Consider the following 21,698-nt stretch of genomic DNA (forward strand, 5'->3'; position numbering starts at 1 on the left):
TAAGGAGAAAACATTTTTTTCTATGGGTCCTTTTGTTTTTTTAAATGTAGGATGGCTTGTCAGTCACGGGTTTTACATATGACCTAACATAAATAAATTTGATTTGTCCATGCAAGATTCCAATGAATTTAACCCAGTTTTTGGTGCCAAGCCTTTTATGAAAAGTGGAGGACATGGTATTTCTCTCCAGATGTTGCACTTTCTTTTCAGCTTGGTAACTTTAAAGGTGCATATTTTGTGGTGGGGGGGTCCTATCTTCAAACTCAAGGTCTCAACTCCATATTTATGTTGTCCTTAGCACTCTGTTTCTGCTCAGTAACTTTCAGTCTTTTTGAAGTTAAGTGATGAAAGTTGGCATACGTGGACATCATCATGAGAAGGTGTATGACATAGCCACATTGAAGGGTGTGGTGGCTGTCTTCTAGGTGAAGTGAAGTGATGAAAGTTGGCATACGTGGACATCATCATGAGAAGGTGAATCACATAGCCACATTGAAGGGTGTGGTGGCTGTCTTCTAGGTGAAGTGAAGTGATGAAAGTTGGCATACGTGGACATCATCATGAGAAGGTGAATCACATAGCCACATTGAAGGCTGTGGTGGCTGTCTTCTAGGTGAAGTGAAGTGATGAAAGTTGGCATACGTGGACATCATCATGAGAAGGTGTATCGCATAGCCACATTGAAGGGTGTGGTGGCTGTCTTCTAGGTGAAGTGAAGTGATGAAAGTTGGCATACGTGGACATCATCATGAGAAGGTGTATGACATAGCCACATTGAAGGGTGTGGTGGCTGTCTTCTAGGTGAAGTGAAGTGATGAAAGTTGGCATACGTGGACATCATCATGAGAAGGTGAATCACTTAGCCACATTGAAGGGTGTGGTGGCTGTCTTCTAGGTGAAGTGAAGTGATGAAAGTTGGCATACGTGGACATCATCATGAGAAGGTGAATCACATAGCCACATTGAAGGGTGTGGTGGCTGTCTTCTAGGTGAAGTGAAGTGATGAAAGTTGGCATACGTGGACATCATCATGAGAAGGTGTATGACATAGCCACATTGAAGGGTGTGGTGGCTGTCTTCTAGGTGAAGTGAAGTGATGAAAGTTGGCATACGTGGACATCATCATGAGAAGGTGAATCACTTAGCCACATTGAAGGGTGTGGTGGCTGTCTTCTAGGTGAAGTGAAGTGATGAAAGTTGGCATACGTGGACATCATCATGAGAAGGTGAATCACATAGCCACATTGAAGGGTGTTGTGGCTGTCTTCTAGGTGAAGTGAAGTGATGAAACTTGGCATACGTGGACATCATCATGAGAAGGTGTATCACATAGCCACATTGAAGGGTGTGGTGGCTGTCTTCTAGGTGAAGGTCGTGACCTCGTATTTTTTATTTTTTACTTTCAATTAATCCATCCCACTCTATAATTTTCAAACCATTTGAGATACATGGATTAAATTTGGTATATTTATTGATCATCATGAAAAGGTGTATATGCCACAGTTAAATTACCCCCACTTTTCATTTAACTGTAAACGTTTTGCTGTTTGAGATATAGGCATGAAACTTGGTGTAGTTCTACATTATTAAAACTGTCATCGGGTACTTGTGTACCCGCCCATTGATAATGACCTGGGAAATAAAACCCATTTTATAACTTTTTTTCATTTGGCCAGTGAGAAGGCAGTATTTCATTAAGCACATTTCACTTTCTTGTTAAGTGGGTGTGATCATGGCCAAGTCGAGCAGTAGCTTGAGAAAATGGTCTGCTGGCATTCCTTGAACACGACAATAAGACAACTTTGGACAGTCACATAAAGTCATATGACTGAGCTAAACATCTGTACCAAATTTATTATGCTACAAGAAATCTAGTTTAAAATATCAGTGTTGATTCTTAAATGGTTCACACAAGAAAGAAGTTTCCTCCCTTTGTATTATTATGTAGTACATATATGACCAATAAATTATATTCAACGATACAAACCTGTGTTCATTGTTAGACCTCCATCTAATTTCTTTATTTTCTGTTTATTAACCTAGCAGTGACATCTAAGTTGAAAATAAATGGTGTCAGATATTAAGATAAACAGGCTTCATTGATGTGCCTCATGGATGTTATATGCCTGAAAAATGTTAGAGGGGGCTTTTGTTAAACTTGAAAAGATATTGCATCTAGAAAAGGACAGATCAGTAGCTCTTTAACATTTTCAAATAAGAATTTGACAGTGATGTAATGCAGCAGTAATCAAGTGGGGACTTCAGTGACCATTCACGAAAGTTAGAAATGTTGACTAGTTAAAGTGAGTGTTATGCATAAATAATTTATCAGTTTCTTTTGTGTCTGTTCTCTTGTACTCACTACTAATCCACGTGGATTTAGTCAGTTTGTGGCAAGAATTTTAAATGCAGATCCAGGTAAGTAGGAAAACTAAATGTACATTTTTCATAGTTTTCTATTATTATGGAACGTTATATATAGATTGCTCTTTTTATGCTCCTTTTTTTGCCCTCATATTAGCAGTAATTACGCATATATCTCACTTGGGGGTTGGCATGTATGAATGTTCAACAAAGCAGTTCAGGTTCCCATTTAATACATTTTACCTATGATGGGGTATCCAGATAACTGACTGTTAGGACCGATGGGTACCCAGTGTAAGTTTCCTTAAATTTTGACATCTCTATACATTATCATTAGAAAAAGTGTTGCATAGCACAGTATGGTTTTTATTTTTAAGGTTGGGGTCATGGCTCAATATTTTAAGTTTGCGTCACTATCCATTTTGCTCTATAACATTTGAGCTGTCTGAGGTTAAAGATTGAAACCTGGTTTGCTTGCATATCAAGCATGTACATCATATTCCCCTTGACCAGGTTTTATCCACATAGTTGCATTGTTTTAAAAATCACTAATCCAGCCCACATTCTTGGGGAAGTTGCACCTGCATATTGTATATCATTATTGGAAGATGTGTTATGTATTTCATTGGTGGTTCTGTCTTTCATGACAAGGTCACAGGCCAGTATTTAAAGTTTCCCACAACACTTTACATTCTGTTATGAACTGGGTTGTGGGGAGGGGGGGGGTTGAGACCTTTTAGCTTTAGGGATGAAGTTTGGTAAACTTGTACCTTATCATTATGAACTGTTGTGTCCCACCTTGTGGTATGTTCAGTTTCCTTTCCTCTATCATTTATGAGCCATTTGAGATTAAGAGATAAAACTTGGTATGTTTGTACATCATCATTAGCTGGTATGTCACATACCACATTAGGGGTTCTACATGGTCAGGGTCACGGCCGGTATTGTAGTTTTCAATAGCATATCCCCTTCTGCTCTTAACTTGACATATTTAAGATAAATGGTTTAAATTGGTACACTTGTATGTTGTCACTAGCAGAAGTGGTGCATTCCACATATATATCAAAACTAGGCCTAGGTACAGATGTCTTGATGAATACATTTCGCTACAACACTAGAACTAAGCGGGATAAGGCGAGGGGGCATCTAAAAAAGTATGGTCATCCAGTGTACCTCTTAAAAGATCACAGTGCAAAGTCGTTTTCGCTTTCATAACAGAAGAAGGTAAAGTTTACATTTTTAGGTGACTTAGTTGCCCACTTTGCCTGGCAGCGTGACCCTTGGCCCTTCATAAAAAGCTATGAAAATTAGAAGGACTATTGGTTGCCATTGAGTTTAATGTCTACATTCTTTATAACACAGACATAGCTCTTGTTTGTCCATCAGAGTGAGACTGAATTTTGTCAGTTAAAATAAGGACTTATTCCAAACGCTAAGCTAGGCATCACACTTTCTTACACTTAGCTACTGTCCCATCTGGACTACCAATTCTAGCAGCTTTAGCATTCTTTTAAATCTTATTACAGTCTTCGTAAGTTTGCCGTTTAACCCCAAAATACTTGTCCAAATTTGTGAATACTATTTTGTCTAAGTCTCAACATGTCTTGATTCAGAGGTCACGTGCAATGCTTAATCCGCTACATTTGGAAATGAACACTGCTTATTCCGCAACGTTTGGAAATGAATACAATAACAAAAGCTAAAGTTTTTTTTATGTACTCTTATAAATGACCACATGTACATCTCTGGGTCTTTCTGCCTCTGAATTCAGGCACTGTAAACATCAGTAGATTTTCCCACCCGGATGCCAGTCAAGGCCTTTGAACTTGCTGCCCAGCTATTGCATCATGTTCTTTTAATGTGCTGTTATAATGGCAACATGTATGTTCATCAAGGGTTCTTTCAGCCACTAAATTCTGTCATTGTAAATATCAGCACAGCTAATTGATCATCACATTTTCCCATGAAGTAGGTGGCTGAAGCAGGACCGGCAGGTCTTTGAATTTTGCTGGACACCTATTACATGCATACAGAGGACTCCTGCCTCAGTCATTTTCTGCGTCCCAGATAAAAAAAAGTGGCTTCCAAATCTGTGTGATTAAGTGTTTCTGAGACGTCTGGGTGTATAGTTCATAGTTGCTTTTGTTTCTGGACACATTATACTTGATCAAGTTCTGAAATTGAAATATCACAGTGACTTTTCTTCATCCATCATGCACAGCTTGTTGGCACTGTTGGAGTTTTAATTCATATCAACACTGATCTATTTACTGGCATGTATGTCGACGGGGAATATTATTTGCCACAGTAGCATGTAACCTGTCATTAATTTTGGGTAGAGGGGAGATCTCTTTTCCTTGCTTTCAGAAAACCATTGGCCATCTAATTTCTTAAGGGCTTAATAAAGATGCTCATTGATGAAATTTTTTAATGTTTTTCAGCTGTTTTAGGTTTGTTTGAAAATACCAATTATCTTTACAGGAACCAATTTGAAGACGTGCGTGTTCCAACTTGTTCAGAATAACCAAGGACTTTTAGGAGCATTTAAGCCATCGTGTACTCTTGATGGTGAATATGAACCTATCCAGTGTCATGAAAACACGTGTTGGTGTGTTGACAGGTTAGGAAATGAAAAAGTTGGAACTGTGGCGATTCTTCCAGAAAAACCAGAGTGTAGAGGTACATTTTATTCACTTATATCTTGTTGGTATTAGTCTGTTGACTTACATCTTGTTGATGTTAGTCTGTTGATTTGCAGTTTTTGGTAATAGTCATAAGAGACCTAAATAAGCTGTAGCTTCATACTGTCAAAACTACATTCCGAGAGCAGACTTTGAGATAAAAGGAACATTGTTCAGTATTATTATTTATTTTATTTTCTTCATAATAACTAGTTGATACTGAAGATAGATAATAGAACCCTGCATGATTGAAGGACTGATTTTGTCTTTAGATCAGTGGAGGATCAGCAAGGTCCTCTACAAAATGTGCAAACTAAAGGGTGCAAAACATTGTGGGCCAAAAGATCACATACTCTTCATGATATTTAGCTTGATCGGTCAGAGCAAGATTTATTGGATAGTCTGTTGTCCATCTGTTGTCTCTCTATTAGCACAAGTATGTTATCACTATGCCTCCTAATCTGCTTGGATGACCACCATGTAACTTAACTTGTACATTCATCCCAAGCTTAAGTTGGTCCTAAATCAAATGCCACTGCTTGGACATAACAATAATAGTAATAATAATACTAGTAATAACAATAATTTAGACTTGCCAACAGTGCCTTATCTTTAGAAGCTCTAATCAAGCACATTACAATATCAGATAACACATTAAAAAAAACATGTACAGTGACAAGGTTACCAAAAACAAAAATGCATCCAGTATGCGTGCAACACTGGCCATTTTGAAAATCTTGCTGTAGCATATACCTCTGAATTAATGGTCATATCAACACGGGTTTCCACTAAAAGACTTATTATGATGTCTAGACGGTTCCGAATCAATCATCTTGAAATTATTGATATTTTCAGCTCAAAAGTCGTGTTGATATTCAGTTTCATTTCTTATGCCTTATGTGTCTTGAATGAAAATGGCACCACTTGGATATCTATTATATGGCTGCCACAGTTGCAGTCTGGAAAATCTTGTTACTACTCCTTCTAGATGGAAAGTCTTGACATTGGGTTTTCACCAGAAGATATTTGTTGTCTGGTTGGTCCTAAATGAAAATGGTTTCAATCTAAAATCCATGTGGACACCATGGCAGCTATCACTGAAATCTTCTTATCACATCACTTACTAAACAGAAAGTCACAATGATACCTGGTTTTCACAAGACAACTAATTCTGATATCTAGTTGATCCGAAATGGAAATGGTGCTGATATCTAATATGGCTTCAACAGTAACAAGAGGTGGTTTCAGCACTTTAAAAAATTGAAATTCATGATAATTCTTTTTTGACTGTAGTGTCAGTACCTTTAAAAGGACTCTTAATGGTATGTGACAGTTATTAGGTCTCTATACTAAAATTAGATTAATGAGTTGTGGGGTACCTTATTTTACAGTAAGTAGATCTCTGTTCTACTATTAGTGTGATGAGTAGTGGTGTAGAGCACAAAATTTCAGTTTTGTGGCATGATTCAGACAAACAATCCATGCAGAAATAGGCATTGTGGCAAGTTGTTTTCAGCATGATAGCTGCAATAAGCCAAACAATAATACTTTTGACATTAACCCTTTCAACACTACAGACCGTTAAAGTGGTCCAGGAACAGTAACTCTCACTCAACGCTGTAGACCGGTATTCCAATCTCACATATCTGTCTCGTTCTGGTGATAAATTCTCTGATTTGTCAATGTCTGGGATTCCCCTACAGTAAATTTTTATATCATAAATTGATTCATTTGCATACTATTTGGATACATTTGGACTTAAAGGTATGTTCTTTTGCAAGAAAGATTAGTTCAATCTATATATGGAAATCTTCGAAGTCTCCTAAGTACATCCCAAATGGTGGACTCATCTGATGATGAATCAGAATTATCTTGGGACAAAATAATTGAAAATATTGGCAATTTTGATCTTGTAAAGATAAATCGAGAAGAGGTGGAATGTATACAACAAGAATGGTGTGATATTGTTGGCGATAGTGATGACGATGAGGAATTTGACGGTTTTGAACTCGCGTATGTGTACAAGACACCTGACTTTGTCAGTGCACAAAATCTCCATTAGAATATAATCACGCATTTTTCTAACATGTAGGTCCAACACTAGTATTTGATGGATTAGGAACACCTCTTTAATATTTTCAGCTATTTTATATCAACTGTGCGTTTTCAGAAATAACAAGATTTACAAATACCAGTGCACACCTGAAGTGAGAGACTGAACCAAATCAATGGGTGTCAGGTTATCAGAAATAAAGGCATTTTATAACCTGTTGATATGGATGGAAGTTATGAAATTCGACAGAGATGAACTGTATTGGTATAAAAGTGAGAAATTCTGGCTTCTTGGATCAAATTAATCTGGATCACAGTCAAAACGTGTTGTATTTCATATTTATTTCCATTGAAATGAACATAAAACCTTGTATACTTTAGTTTTTAAATACCAGTAAAGAAAATTGTTAACAAACTTTTGGATTTGCTTGAATTTTGAGATAACATTGCATTTATTCAAGACATGATTTGTAAGAACACCACAATAGATCAAAAACAGACCTCATATTACTCTTTAAACACTTGATTCAACATTTTACAGAGAATACAGTGAAATTTACTTTTAACTTAACCTTTTGATTTACCTATATCTGTGTGAGGCTAAAGATGCTTATGGGAATATTTTCAGAAACCTGAATTTGTCTTCTTTACAGTGATACCAAATATGTATTCCTATCACAAGAAATGAAATTTAAACAAGTCATTCAAAATATGTTGCCTATACTTATTAAGATCTTGAAAGTTACTTAGTGTTGAATGGTAGTCTTTGCCTGTAGTTACTTAGTGGTGAAATTATTATGGCAAAGCATATCCACCCTGGGCTGGGAAGAGCACCAGAATAGAATACAAATTGTGTTCAGTTGAACTTGGAGATGGGGGTTGTAACTATATTTCAATGTTGAACAATTCCACTTACTGGCATAAATCTATTTTCTCTATGTCTTATGCTGTCTTGTACCAGTTGCATTGTGATTTTTTTTTCTCCATTTAGATGGTTGATCATTGTTACAGATATTCTTAAGTATTATTGACAAATGGAATGATGGGATTACAGTGTGCAGATAGAAATTTCAATGTAAGAAATAATGTCATCCAATCTTTACATGTTGATTTTAAACAGTAATGGAAAGGTGAAATTTAACAATATTTAAGTGTATCAGTTATAAAATGTTTACAAATTAATTTGGAACTGCTTCTAAGTGGTTAGAGCCTCCACCATGGATGTGGGAGATCACGGGTTTGAGCCCTAACCGAGTCATACCAAAGACTTAAAAATGGAACTAAACAGCTGCCTCGCTAGACACTCAGCATTAAGAGGTTGGTGTTAGGACTGGTCAGCCATGTGACTGGGTGGGACCTCTTCATACATGTCTGCAGCATGATGCCCCAATGCTAGACATCACTATAAACTGCCACACTGCAGACATCATTACGATATGACTGAAAAAACTGTTAAAGCTGCATAAAATATCCAAATCACACACATTAATTTGTCTTGAAAATATTTTATTACCCTCCCAGGTGACTTGGTAACATAGTTTGTTGTTTTTGTTGTAATTGTTATAAATTTCCCATAAAAGTTTGTAGATTGTTCACTGTCATTAGGTCTGAAAGGTTTTGTCCTGTCTGTCAAACAAGAAGTGCATGATGAGTAATTGTAATTTTACTTAATTGAAGAGGGACAATGCTACATTTTTACCAGTAAACAAAACAGTTTATTTTTGAAACTGTTATGAGGAAAGCATACATCTGATCTGTAAAAGTTTGTAAATTTTTATTGTCAGACTTAAAATGGTGTTATTTTTCACAAGTCAATTTACCAGTGTTTATTAACATTGCACATAGATTTACTGTTTACATTTTTAAGCAGTTGTATTAACATACCCAATATTGGGTCTTTAGTGAAATTATATATCTCAAACAGTGTAAATATTATAACTCCAAAACAAAAGAGAACTTATGAGGATTTCGATAAAAATTTGCCAGCCAGTAGAGCTTGAGCTTTTGTTTTTATTTTGCAGTGACTTTGTTATATGATGTTTCATATTCATGTCAGTGCTCAGAAGATAGTTTATAGTTGCACTGGAATATTGTCGGCCCGGTATGTCTTTGAGGTTTACGTTTCTGGCTGTGGTTGACCATTTTAATCCAGTTTGATAAAGGTTATTGCATGGATAATTTAGAATTGTTTAGTCATTGTAGAATTAGCTCAGTTCAGTTCAGAACAGTGCACCAGTAGAGACAGATCAGTTGCATTTTTTATTTATTTCAGAGACTACAGTCATTCCACCCACTACCAACAAGACTGGTACAACCAAGACTCTGAAAAAAACAGATGTAAGTTTTTTTGTTGTCTTCAGTAATTCATAATAGAGACTGTTTTTCTAAGAAAAACATTCCTATGCAATGATGGGTCATAAACCCACATTTAAATGAAGGTTCACCTGAACCAACAGAAAGCAAAACTAGCTGTATAATTTGTTGATACTCGATGAACTTTAAAAATGATTGCACGTTACTCTCAAGGCCTTGAAAATTTCATTTTTAAAATCCTTTTGACGTTCTATTGAAGAATACTAAACAATTTAACCTGATTATTTATAATAAAACTAACACGATAGTGCTAAAAGTTGTATACAGGGCAACCTTAATATATATGATCTTGTTTATTGTTGGAATGGCTTGTGAATGTAATAAGGATATTAGAAGGTTCCACTCACAATGGGCAAATGTAGGTTACATTTACCTATTTTCTTGCTTAAGTGATTACAGTGTTTGCAGTTAGCCCAATTCCTCTGACATTGTATACTCAACCATGAAATTTAATGTGTATGTTCAACTTAAAGGTACTAAGATTCAATGACCTACTTTTCATGCATCCAAAAGTATGTTCAGTTTTTGCGTTTAGCTCAAATTCTTTTGTCATTTGTTATGTAAAGTCATTAAACTTGATGATTGTGTACATCTTACTAATTACACAGTAACCTACTTATTGCTCTAGTAACTTTGCAAGGTTTTTGTGGTATGCCACAGTGGGAAGATGAGATGTACCATTCCACATAATTCTTGTTGGACAGATGTATGCAAGAAACGTAAACAGATGTTTTTGCTTGGGATGAAAAACAGAAATGAAGAAAAAAGGTTATTTTTATAATTTGTGTCAAGTCGTGGTTTGTGGTATTTTCAGCTGAAGATTCACAATGTACATGATTACAGATCCAGTCCAGGTTTCAGAGTTGTATTATAAAGTAGATTTCCCAGTTTTTAGCCATCCATTCATTAAAGAGTACCTAATGTTCCAAAAGGTACCTTGTAGAATATTGTTGGTAAAATGGTAACCTGCTCAAATTAACTGCCATTTGCTTTATCAAGTCTCTCAGCTGTGTGAAGCATCAACATATATGTTATAGATAGTTGTATAGGTTATGACTAGCTCTGTGCATTCATTTAATGAGTTGATCTCCAGCCATTGTTGAAGAAAGGTTTTGGTGATTGATACAAATATGTGCTGTCATGGGAACTGCATCCTTGGATACCATGGCAGATTAACTAATCTGTGTTTATCAGACCTAGCATTTATCTGCTAGCAATGCTTTGAGTTATATATATTCGTAAGATGACCAAAAAAATCAGTAAGTTTGATCTTTATAGCAAACTTTGCTCTTTTTCCTTGGGATAAGAAATTTCAGATGCCAGAAAATACCAGAAGATGATGATGTTTCTGACATGTGTGAACAACAAATTTGATTAATTTTTTCTGTAATTTGGCCCTTGGTGGCCGAGTGGACTAAAGCACATGTCTTTACCAATCATTGCCATCTCACCTGTTTGAGTCTCGGGCTGAGACAATGTGCGTATGTGTCAGTTGCTTTCATTGGGTTGGATGTTCTTGTTGGGGTTTTCCCAGGTTGTTCTTCCACCAGTTGTACTGGTCATCACGTGTAGTTTATGTGCTGAAAAATGGCATGAAACCCAAACAACAAAACTTTCTTTAATCTTAGTATGGTGTTAGTATTATACAAACAGTTTTGTATTGGATCCCAAAAATATATAGAAAAATTTGCTGATTAAGTGTTAAAAATTATTGAATGTACAGTTTCCTCTATGTGCCATTATTCTGTTTGTGATAAATGTAGAAAAGTGAAGTTTGCAATTTCTGGTTATCACAGATAGTGAGAGAATTTTCTATTCTTTGTCAACATCATGCTTTGCTAATTTAGGGACCTTGGATCAGAGCAAATCTACAGATAAAGGTTTATTTTTCTGACATGTCTGGCAGTGATAATTTGACTGATTGCAGAACTCCTGTCTGATGTTCATGGTTATGTGTTAAATTTTCTTCTTATAATTAACTTTACAGCAATAAAGGAAATGATTTTATTTTTTAAAAACTTAACTGACATCATTGAGGTGGCGATTCCTCATATGACTCGTGTGCCTTACGCATCGTGTTGATTGCTGTTTAATCCTGGCTTCATGACAGCAAAGCCAATATGTATGCACTGCCATGTCTGAGTGAGCCCTGCTGCTCTGCTGTGCATACCGTGAATTGTCAATATTCATTTTACTTGATGTGCTTGATTGTTAAATGTTTTAGATAAAAGGAATGATGCAGAGAATGCTAGGGAAGTAAATATTATTAAAGCATGCAAATCAGTTAGGACCTAGATATTCTGCAGTATTGCATATATAATGTTGTTCTTGAATTTCTTTTTAATTTCAGTATGTGATTTCAACAATGAAACCAGTTCAGGAAACCGTCTTTGTCGAGACAATTAAAGGTATGAACCAAAACATATAAAATTCTGAGTGCACTGTAATTAAGAATTTTTATTGATTATTCACATTGAATAATAATTTCACATTTAATAGTACAGACAGGTTTCTAACATTCAGTTTAACCTTTGAATATGTTATTGTACACAAATCTTACATTAGCCTGCTGGATTAGAACACCTGGCTTACACCCAAGCATCAATTTGTAGAGTCTAGGTTGACACTAAAATTTCCCAAGAAGTCTGCAAATTTGTCCCTAGAAAATATCCTGACATGTTTAATCATGGTATTTTGGTGTACCAAAAGAGACTGCATTATGGAAAAGTTTCCACTAGAGATCCTGTTCTTATTTCACTCATATCTTGGTGAGTTCTACCAGTAATTGACCAGAAGAGCTTATGTGGTGACTGTCATCCAAATTGCCCATTAGCACTTCTGAATGGATGGTCATATCAACATAGTGTCTCCAGTAAAATTCATCTCATTAGCTTTTTTTTGACCCTGTAAATAATGTTGCTGATCTGATGCCCAATATGGACAGCACTTTAGTCTTCTTGGATCTTGGTATGCTGCTGCTAATCTTTAAAAGATGGTCAGACCAGTAGAGGTTTAAAAACACATAGGTTTACACTTATTATATGAGTTTATACTTTACACATGGGTTTTCTTTAATAGACTTCACATGATGTCCAATTGGTCCTAAATAAAAATGGTACCCTATCAGACATTCACTATGGTGGTGGTATAAAATTTTTGTGAACACTACTCAAAGGTTGGTCACACTGGTATGGGGTTTTCACTAAAAGACTCTTTATGATGTCTAGTTTCTTCTGAATTAAAATGGTGATCAGAAATGTTATAAAGACAGTTTTAAAAGCATAGTTGACGGTTGTTGACTGCGTTCTTTTAAAATGATATTAGTAACAGTTTCTTTCACATTGAGTTCATAACATGAATGTGATTTTTAAATGAAAATATTAAATGATTTAGAGTTAAATGTAGTTGTGGCTTTCTTCTTACGTTATTACCATGCATATTTGTGATTTCCCATTAGAAAGACCACCTTTCTTATAAGGCCACTTCTGTGCTGCAGTAGGGATGGCGTTATAAGAGTCAACATGGACTATGGCCAGGATAATGGTTATCTTGAAAATCTAGTCATGATGTGTTGCCGGCCTTGCGTGAAATTCAATGGCCTTGGTGGCTACCCTGAAAATCTTGTTATTTCTACTTCATTTAAATGGATGGTCACATTGTAGTGGTGTTTTCACTTGAAGACTTTTAATTATATTAGTTCATCATTAATAAAAATTGTTCTGATCAAACCTCCAACATGGCTATCATTGCAGCCATCTTGAAAATCTATTTATCGTAAAAAGTTCTTTATGTTGACATGGGATTTTAGCTCAACTGGTAATCACATCAACCATCTTGAAAATATTATTTTTACTCCTGAATGAAAAGTCTTATCTTGAAGATATGGTTGTTTCTGCTCCTCACCTGTAGACTTCATATGGTACAGCGTTGGTCCTAAATGAAAATGGTTTTAGTTGTATGTCCAATATGGCTGCTGCAATGACTTTCTTATAAATCTTGTTGGCCCTAATCCCCCTGATGGATAGTCATTATGATATGGGGTTTTCACCAAAACACTTCTAAAGATATCTGCTTTGAAAATGTTGCCAAGCGGACATTCAGGGTTGCCATATTTAAAATCTTGTCACTAATTCACCTGAATGGAAAGTCACATTGACATGAGGGTTTTCACCAGAAGACTACTTACAATGACTAGTTGATCCTAAATGAAAATGGTGATGATCACATGCCCAGTATGGCCACCACAGTGGCCATCTTGAAGCAACTGCTCATAAATTGATGGTCATATCATCACAGGGTTTTCACTAGTCCTATAATAGCAGTCATTCAGCACTTGGCCACTGAATTGTATAATGATAATTTGGGCATGGGCATCCTGCAGTAGATACTCAGTTGAATGATCAATGTCCCTGGAAAATATATTAAAATTCCATTACAAGTTTTAACATAAATCATTTGATGCTATAATAAGTTAGAATCCCTGCAAGTTTTCTAATGAAGATATTGAGCTGTATATATTATTTGAAATAGCCTTACAGAAACAATAAATTTGTAGACATCATTGAATTCAGGGTAAAATCTGTTTAACAATTTTTATTTCCTTATTTGTGATTTGGGTAACCTCTATCACCAACATCTTTTTATTTTATGTAGTTTTATTTTGAAAGAGTTAACTAAAGTTATTCTTATCACAATAATGCATATCTGCTACAATGAGCAGAATATGTCTACTTTTGAGAATGGTAATGTGTCGATTTTAACACAAATTATCACCACTCTGGATTTATTTATTTCCCTTTAGATAATAATGCCATACCAATTGATTCAGAGGAAGTAGAAGTAGAAGATCCAGAGGTGAAGGAAGAGAAAACAAATGAGATCAATGATGAAGAATCCCAGCGTTCGCCCCAGACAGCTGCCACAGCCCAGCTGTTATTACAGCCAGGTCTCCTGGCAGGTAAGTACAGTAGGCTGTCATCTCAACTGTGCTATAATGTTAATGAAGTTTGGGTCACCACTGAGGTCATGGTCACCATGATACAACCTGTTTTGAATGATTGAGGTGAAGGAATCCAGTGTAAATTAACTTTTATATCTGAATGAGACTCAAGCATTGCTTTTTGATCCAGTGTGGAAGAGATTTTAACAAATTGTGTTTGAATATGTGAGAGGGGGAGAGAAAAAATAATTTCCACAATGTTATGATAAAAAGACACAATCCTATCTCACAAGGACAAAATTCCATTTCATTTGTAGGGGTGAAACAATGCAATGATACTTTTACTGAAACGATACACATATTGATGCGAGATACGGAGAATTGATACAAAATGATACCATATGCCTGTTTTTTTAGTCTTCATATAAAATTATTATTAGTTGCCTTGTTATTCTGTAAAATTATAATCCATCTGAAACGGCATTTACAGTCACAGTCATTCATGTTTAATAGTAAAAATGAAAAAGACTATTTGAGAATACCCATTTGCCATCTACAAGTTAACACAAAGTGACATGGTTTGTAATCTCCCCCCCCCCATTCCATGCTTATTATTTTAACCCAGAAGTATGTTCAGCATATACGATGCATTCCAAACGTGTTCAGCATGAAGTACTTTGCTCATCATTTAATATCCACTTTCACGCAAAGTTTCTGCTTCAAATTGTATCTTGACTTATTTGGTCGATTTGAAAGCTATGCTACCGGTTTGTTGCAAGTTGAAATATGTTACATTCGTTTGTGGTTATTGCTTGTTCCAGTTCAGATTAAACAATAACCACTAATCAGAAATCAGTCTAGCTTATTCTCAGCGTGACAAACAGAAAGTATTGGCAGGGCAAGAGAGTCTTCACAAGAAATACACTAGACATATCAAGTACTTGTGCAGAGATGCAGTCAGGGTGTGGCATTGTGTGAATCGTGCAAAATTTTTATGAATTCGAGTGCCTGGAGAACACTTGTATGTGTATCGATACATATTGTATCACAGGCTGTGTATCATGAATAGTATCGAAATGCAGCACAGGTATATTGTTTCACCCCTAATTCATTTGTAATGGAATTTCCCCAATCGAAGATTTTTTATTTTTTTGTAAAGATGATCAGTACAAGGAGATTGTATTGGTACTATGCAAGGTTTATTGGAAACAAATTGTGTTTACAGTCAGCAGGTGGTTTAGGGAACTTTAATGTTAGAGGACTCAATACAAGCTTGTCATTGCCCAGTGACTGTCACAGAAATTATGTAGGATGACCCTCCTTCTATGGTTATTTAAAATTGTTCTCTTTATTCATGGTCAATTTAATTTAATATGTTGAACTTAGGGAGGGGTGCTCTTTCAGCAGCTTTAGAATCTTGATCAGAACTGTTTTAAGAAAGTAGACACAGGTGCCTTGAAACCAACAGTTTCATGGACTTGATCAGCAATACAAACAGTCATTGAGTGAATTTAACAACCATGGCTAAACCTCTCTTGGTCAGCAATCAGGGGGTTAAACGAGTGAATAGAATAGCATTATGTGTGGTTGTGTGAAGAAATTCTGAAAATTGTATCATATACCTAGTATTATGTATCTCCAGTGTGTTCATTATCTGTGTGAGGTGGCAGTTCTGTTTATTACTATTTTTGTCACACCATTGTCTCGACCATTATTTTATGTAAGACTGAATGTAACTCTTTTCTGTTCCAGCTGTGATAGGCAGTGCTGTCGTGGGACTGCTATGCATTATTCTACTTATAATGTTCATCATCTACCGAATGCGGAAGAAAGATGAAGGGAGTTATCCATTGGATGATCAGAAATATCAGAACTACACTTACTCCAAGGCCCCGGAGAAGGAATTCTATGCTTGAAGTGACCATATTATTATTTTCGCAAATATAATGCAAAGGGTAAACCTTTTCTACTTTGATCCTGCAGGAGATAGAAGTCTTAGGGCTTCAACAATTGGGGGAACAAAATTAAAAGAAAGTTTTTAGAATTTCAGTTTATTGTTGGAAAAACTTATAGAGACAGCTCTGTCAGCTTTGCAAATAGGTATTCTGTGACAGTGTTATCACATCTTTACTGTAGACAGTTGTACACTAGTGTGCTCCTAGATGGAGAAGAGTTAGACATTTAAATTTCGGAGATGGTTCTTCTAATTCATATACATTTAGAAGTTGGGATTTCAGAATTCATTCACTTTTTGTACACAGGACTAAAGGATTGACAACTCGATGTGGTTTAAATGCCTTCTGGCAAGAGCTAAATGCTGTGGCAGTAACTTTTGTGAAAATTAAATATATATACCTTAAATAGTTGCGCCGTTACTGTGTATTAATTTGTATATACATTTTGTCTAAAAGGCCATAAATGGACAAATAGTAACATGTTTTTGTATTTATACCTCATTATTCCACAGATTAAGAATAGAAGTGAATCATTTTTTTAATCTGACAAATTTAATCATGCTTCTGGTTATGATCGTAATCTACAGGTGTATTTCTATTCTTAGCCTGTAGGTACTGCACTGTTTGATTGCAGTAGTAATGCAGAATTTGTACAAAACACCAATGTGATTTGAAGAACAGTTTCTCGGGACATTCCATTGGCTTTTGGCTTGATTGGGTCAAGGTCAGAGCAGAAATGTTGCTATAGATATAGCTGACCTTTGACCTGCAACTTGGTATCTGACCTTTATTTCTTCATATCATTTTGGTGTTGAAAAAGCTATGATCATTATTATTATTATTAATATTATTATTATTATTATTATTAACCCATCTATTAATCTTTATTAAAAGAAAACTACATTTCAGAGTTCACATTGAATATTTGTGGCAGAGATCATGTCAGCATTTTGAATCACAACAAAAAAATGGCACTGTGTGAAAATTCGTCATCATACTTGTCATTAAATTTAGAATGAGTTTATGTTGACAGATTAGCTTACTTAGTATCATTCATAGATTAAAAGGTTTACAGCATACACATGTATTTAATTTTATCAGAAACATGTTAGTTTATTGTAAGGGCAAGATTTTGTAAACTTCTTTGTGTCTGTGATTATGTCCTCAGTTGTATGTTGTCATGATTTTACTTCCTAATTGATGTAACTTAATACATGTATTAAAAAGCTTTGCATGAGCAGCAACTTAGAACTCTTTAGATGAGTTGCTGTCTCTGAGATGTTGCTTGAAAATTAACTGGTGGTGTTTTATTTAGGATATATTTTGAACAAATGGTTCTGATGCATGTATTAAAGGACTAAAGGATTGGCAATAAAGTCAAAAGAGTATAAACAATGTGGCATTAAGGCAATCATTATTTCTTACAAAGCAGCTCATTCACTTTAACTTGATTCAGATAAAACATTGCAGTTATGGACCTCCATGAGCAAAATTAAAGCTATGTATGTCAATATTAGCTGAACTAAAATAACACGCTGCATAGAGTTATATTATTTTTTTAAAACTATTATTTGATAAATTTCTATCACACCTGGTTTGAAATGGTTTAGCACATAATGCTGTTCTTGCAATATCTCAGTTCCATACAATACATGATGTGGAGGGTGGTTATGGACCCCAACTACTACATTACAACAAGGGAGATCTGTAGCTGTATAACTCCTGCTCTAATATTTATCTGCTGACACTGGTTTTTGAAGATGTTGCAGCCCTGAGCCTTGTACAAAAGTGTGTGTGTGTGTGTGTGTGTGTGTGTTTGTCTGTCTATATATATATATATATATATATATATATATATATATATATATATATGAATGAGAGCTCTTCAGTATAGCTAATCATGCCATGTTGCCCCCAGTTCTAATACTGTTTATAGACAAAAACAAAATCTTACCTGTATTATAATGGGGGTGTGTCTTATTTTAAGGGATGTTCCACCAAAGTTTTGTCAAAGTAGTACTTAAAAGCAAAAATAGACTAATAAATGATAGAAAGTCGCATTGTAATTGGCTCTCTAAACACTAAAATTAAGTGAAATAAAGTAGCAAAGACAACAAAATTCAAACAATTCACTGTGATCCATGACCATCTCTGCATTATGATAGAGGCAGCTGCATCCTGAGGGACTTGATTGGAAAGGACCAGTGTAAAATTAAATAATGAATACTGGTATACTTTGAATATAAGGGCAGTTTTTAAAACTTTAATGCTTGGATTTCTTTTTCGTTTTCGACGGAGAGGTGCAAAGTAAAATTATATTGAGTATATCTAGAGGAGTGAATTGCAATTACTAAACCTAGAGTCAACCATGGTCTTCACTTCTGGCACTAAGAGAACTGGTCACATAGTTGATGGATACATGTGAACATGGTTTTACCTAATGAATCGAGCTTTTCATGATGAATTGAGCTTTTAATCAAAATGATTTATCCTATAATTGTCTTTTATGTAGGAATAATTGGTAAATTTCTAGTGGAATTTTATCTATTTTAATCATTTTAAAGTAGTAAAAAAATTTGCCACACAAGATGATATTAAACTTTTGATTATTTTTGGGGACTTTTGGTGGAGTTTATTTGCTGGTCCTGTTAAAAGATGAATCACATGGTGGTGTAACCAGTTGTATTATAACTTCTATCAGCATTTTAATATAATGTTTATGTAAGAAATTTGAGATCTTGATGACCAAGATTGTCTTAATACCAATTGTTCCCTTTATGCATTTGATGTCTTACATATGCGGGATCATGATCATGAATTTTTAAAGACATGGGTACAAACCAATCAGTAAAAGCTTGTCTTATTTTTGGCATTTATGTATTCAGTCCATTCCATTGAATCTTGGAGGAAATTTCCGTGAAATTAATGTACACAGTTGTAGTCTTAAGACTGCATTAACCCTTGAATTCCAGCACAATACTAAGATGTTCTTCCAGAATACTCGTATGACATCTTTTTTTGGAGAAAAAACCAAAACAGCATGATGAAGGGTATGTGTGGAGGTGGGTGTATTTAATTTGAACCACGTTTTGTGACATATTCACTTGTTTTAATTGTTACTTTGTTATTAAGTATTACAGTATTTAAAGTATAATTCCCCCAACAACAGATAATGCAGATATTGCAGCTATACACATTTGCCAAAGGAAAGTTGTGAGTACTTGCCAATAACTCCAGAAGAAATTCCATGTTGGCTTCAGCGATATTCCCTTTCAGGTATCAGTGCAGATCTTAGCCAATTTATTTTGTACATGCTTGCTTGTTTATGTACCTTATTACTAGCATGGAAAAAATGAATTTCACAAGGAATTGGCGTTTTATATGTATATTTTCAGTAAATCATAATGCAGGATGGAATGTAAAATGGACTTTTCTGGAAAAAATTACTTGATTGCATTTTAATGAAACTTATAAACAAGACAGGTCAGTAATCTAAAATGTATTGCCTGTGATGGGAAAGGCAGTAATATTTCCTACTTTTTAATTCTTGAGATTCTTTTGTGAAAAAATCATTTTTGTTGATATGGGTAAAGTGCTCAGGTTTAGTTCGGATATTTTGTTGAAATATTTACACAATTTTTGTATATCTGAGAATTAGGAAAGCGACAATAAGCACACAGCTTTTCAAATTTTAATTGCTTCTTTTGTGCTTCTGACAGTTGTATCTGTGCTGGATTGCAAGGATATTCTGGATCTATGTATGTCCATCTGTCTCGTGTCAGCACTCAGGTTGGGTTTGCATTAAGGTCGTTTTCTTATACACTGCTACTTGTAGATTCGCATTAGTATTTAGAGGTATCATTTTGAAATATTAAACCTCTCAATGAGAATTAGGTTCCTATAATCTATCTACTTCATGGTCCATTGATTTTGGCTAACCCCTGTGATGAGTTCATTTTCTCAGCCACTGTTATGTGATAAATAAACAGAAGTGTTTAATGTTGAAATTTACACACATTGTAAAACAGCTGTGAAAAGAATTTACATAAGATAACAAAAGGAAAATTGCAAAACTTTTGCAATGAGATATTTGGTTAGTTTATTATCTTTAAACTGAGAAAAGGTATCCTACACTGTCATTCATTGTGTGTGTTTTTGTGAGTTCATGTTCTCAGTAATAGCATTTTTTTGTACAAAGTTTCCATGTGTAGCGTTGTCATTCATACTGTACATAGTTGCATACATCCTTTTGCCTTTTTTTTAAATGTTTTTTTTTTAATTTTGGTGAACAAATAGTTTTAATGACCTCGTACTAGTAATATAATTATCTGTTGTGTGAAGGAATAAAAACCAGCATGAAAAAATACAAAGTTGATGAAGTGAGATCAATTTTTGAATCAGATTTAGTTGATATCATGCATAAAGTCATAATAAATATATTCTAGTTTGATGTTTTTGTTCATTTGTCATTTCCTTTTCTTCTTTACTTTTATTGCCTTAGTAATTCTCATTAGTCATTATACAACTCGTTAAGTGGAAGAGGAAGGTTAAGTATATTTTACATTTAGTGATGGTCATGGGACATAATATGCCCACGTGGCTGTGACACGAGTCATGTTTTTCATATGCTAGTCATTATTAATAAGGTTAGTCATGAATGCACAGCATGTTTCTTCCTTTCAGCTGACTGTGTACATGGCTAACCTGTTAGTACAGGTTAGAGATGCCATGAAGAAAATATTTTAAATTATATTGATGATAATTCTCGAGTCAATTTGTTTTGCCAGTCATTTGTGAAGTAGAGGTGTATATATATTTTCACATGACAGCAATGTTATCATCAAGTTTGAAGATTTTGTGTTAAAGTTTCTGTGTTGAATACATTAACTGATCACATCACTGTTATAAATTAAACTCCCCCAGCCAACCCAGAAAGGTAAAATAAAAAATGTCTTTATCCCATCTATTTATCATAAAGACACTTAAAATAGCATCTATGGAAAGAAACTCTCTTAAGATACCATTCAGACTGCCTCCCCTTTATACTGCTTGGTGGCCACCAGTATACTGAATGTTTTACAGTTAGACATTTAATTGCAATTTGATAATTATTGTATCACTTGTGCCTCTCAATACCTCCATCAGAATTTATCAAATGATTCCAATTTGCCATCAACTATGGCCACTGTTACTAAAATTGGAAAACCTTTAAAATGACTTTTTCTCAAACACTGTTCAATTTAATGTTACCAAATTTGATAGAAAGCGGCCTGGCACAGAGGGTTTTTTGGCTTGTTCAAATAATGTTGAAACTAATGTTGATCTGCCTGCTAA

The 21,698-nt window shown here is 34.9% G+C and overlaps 1 protein-coding gene across 2 annotated transcripts in view; it reads left to right on the plus strand.

The window, feature by feature from the left end:
- Positions 1-20,814, plus strand: part of LOC149784378 (uncharacterized) — a 39,355-nt gene extending 18,541 nt beyond the window's left edge. For both annotated transcript variants that reach the window (XM_089932438.1, XM_089932439.1), the window contains 5 exons: positions 4,846-5,043; positions 9,370-9,434; positions 11,821-11,878; positions 14,272-14,427; positions 16,162-20,814. In XM_089932438.1, coding sequence (XP_089788564.1) covers positions 4,846-5,043; positions 9,370-9,434; positions 11,821-11,878; positions 14,272-14,427; positions 16,162-16,325 — 641 coding nt within the window. In that variant the 3' untranslated portion in view covers positions 16,326-20,814. The remainder of the gene's footprint in view (positions 1-4,845; positions 5,044-9,369; positions 9,435-11,820; positions 11,879-14,271; positions 14,428-16,161) is intronic.
- The last annotated feature ends 884 nt before the right edge of the window (positions 20,815-21,698 follow it).

Source organism: Sinohyriopsis cumingii, chromosome 14 (genome assembly GCF_028554795.1).
Source record: "Sinohyriopsis cumingii isolate HCF-2022 chromosome 14, ASM2855479v2, whole genome shotgun sequence".
NCBI lineage: Eukaryota > Metazoa > Mollusca > Bivalvia > Unionida > Unionidae > Sinohyriopsis > Sinohyriopsis cumingii.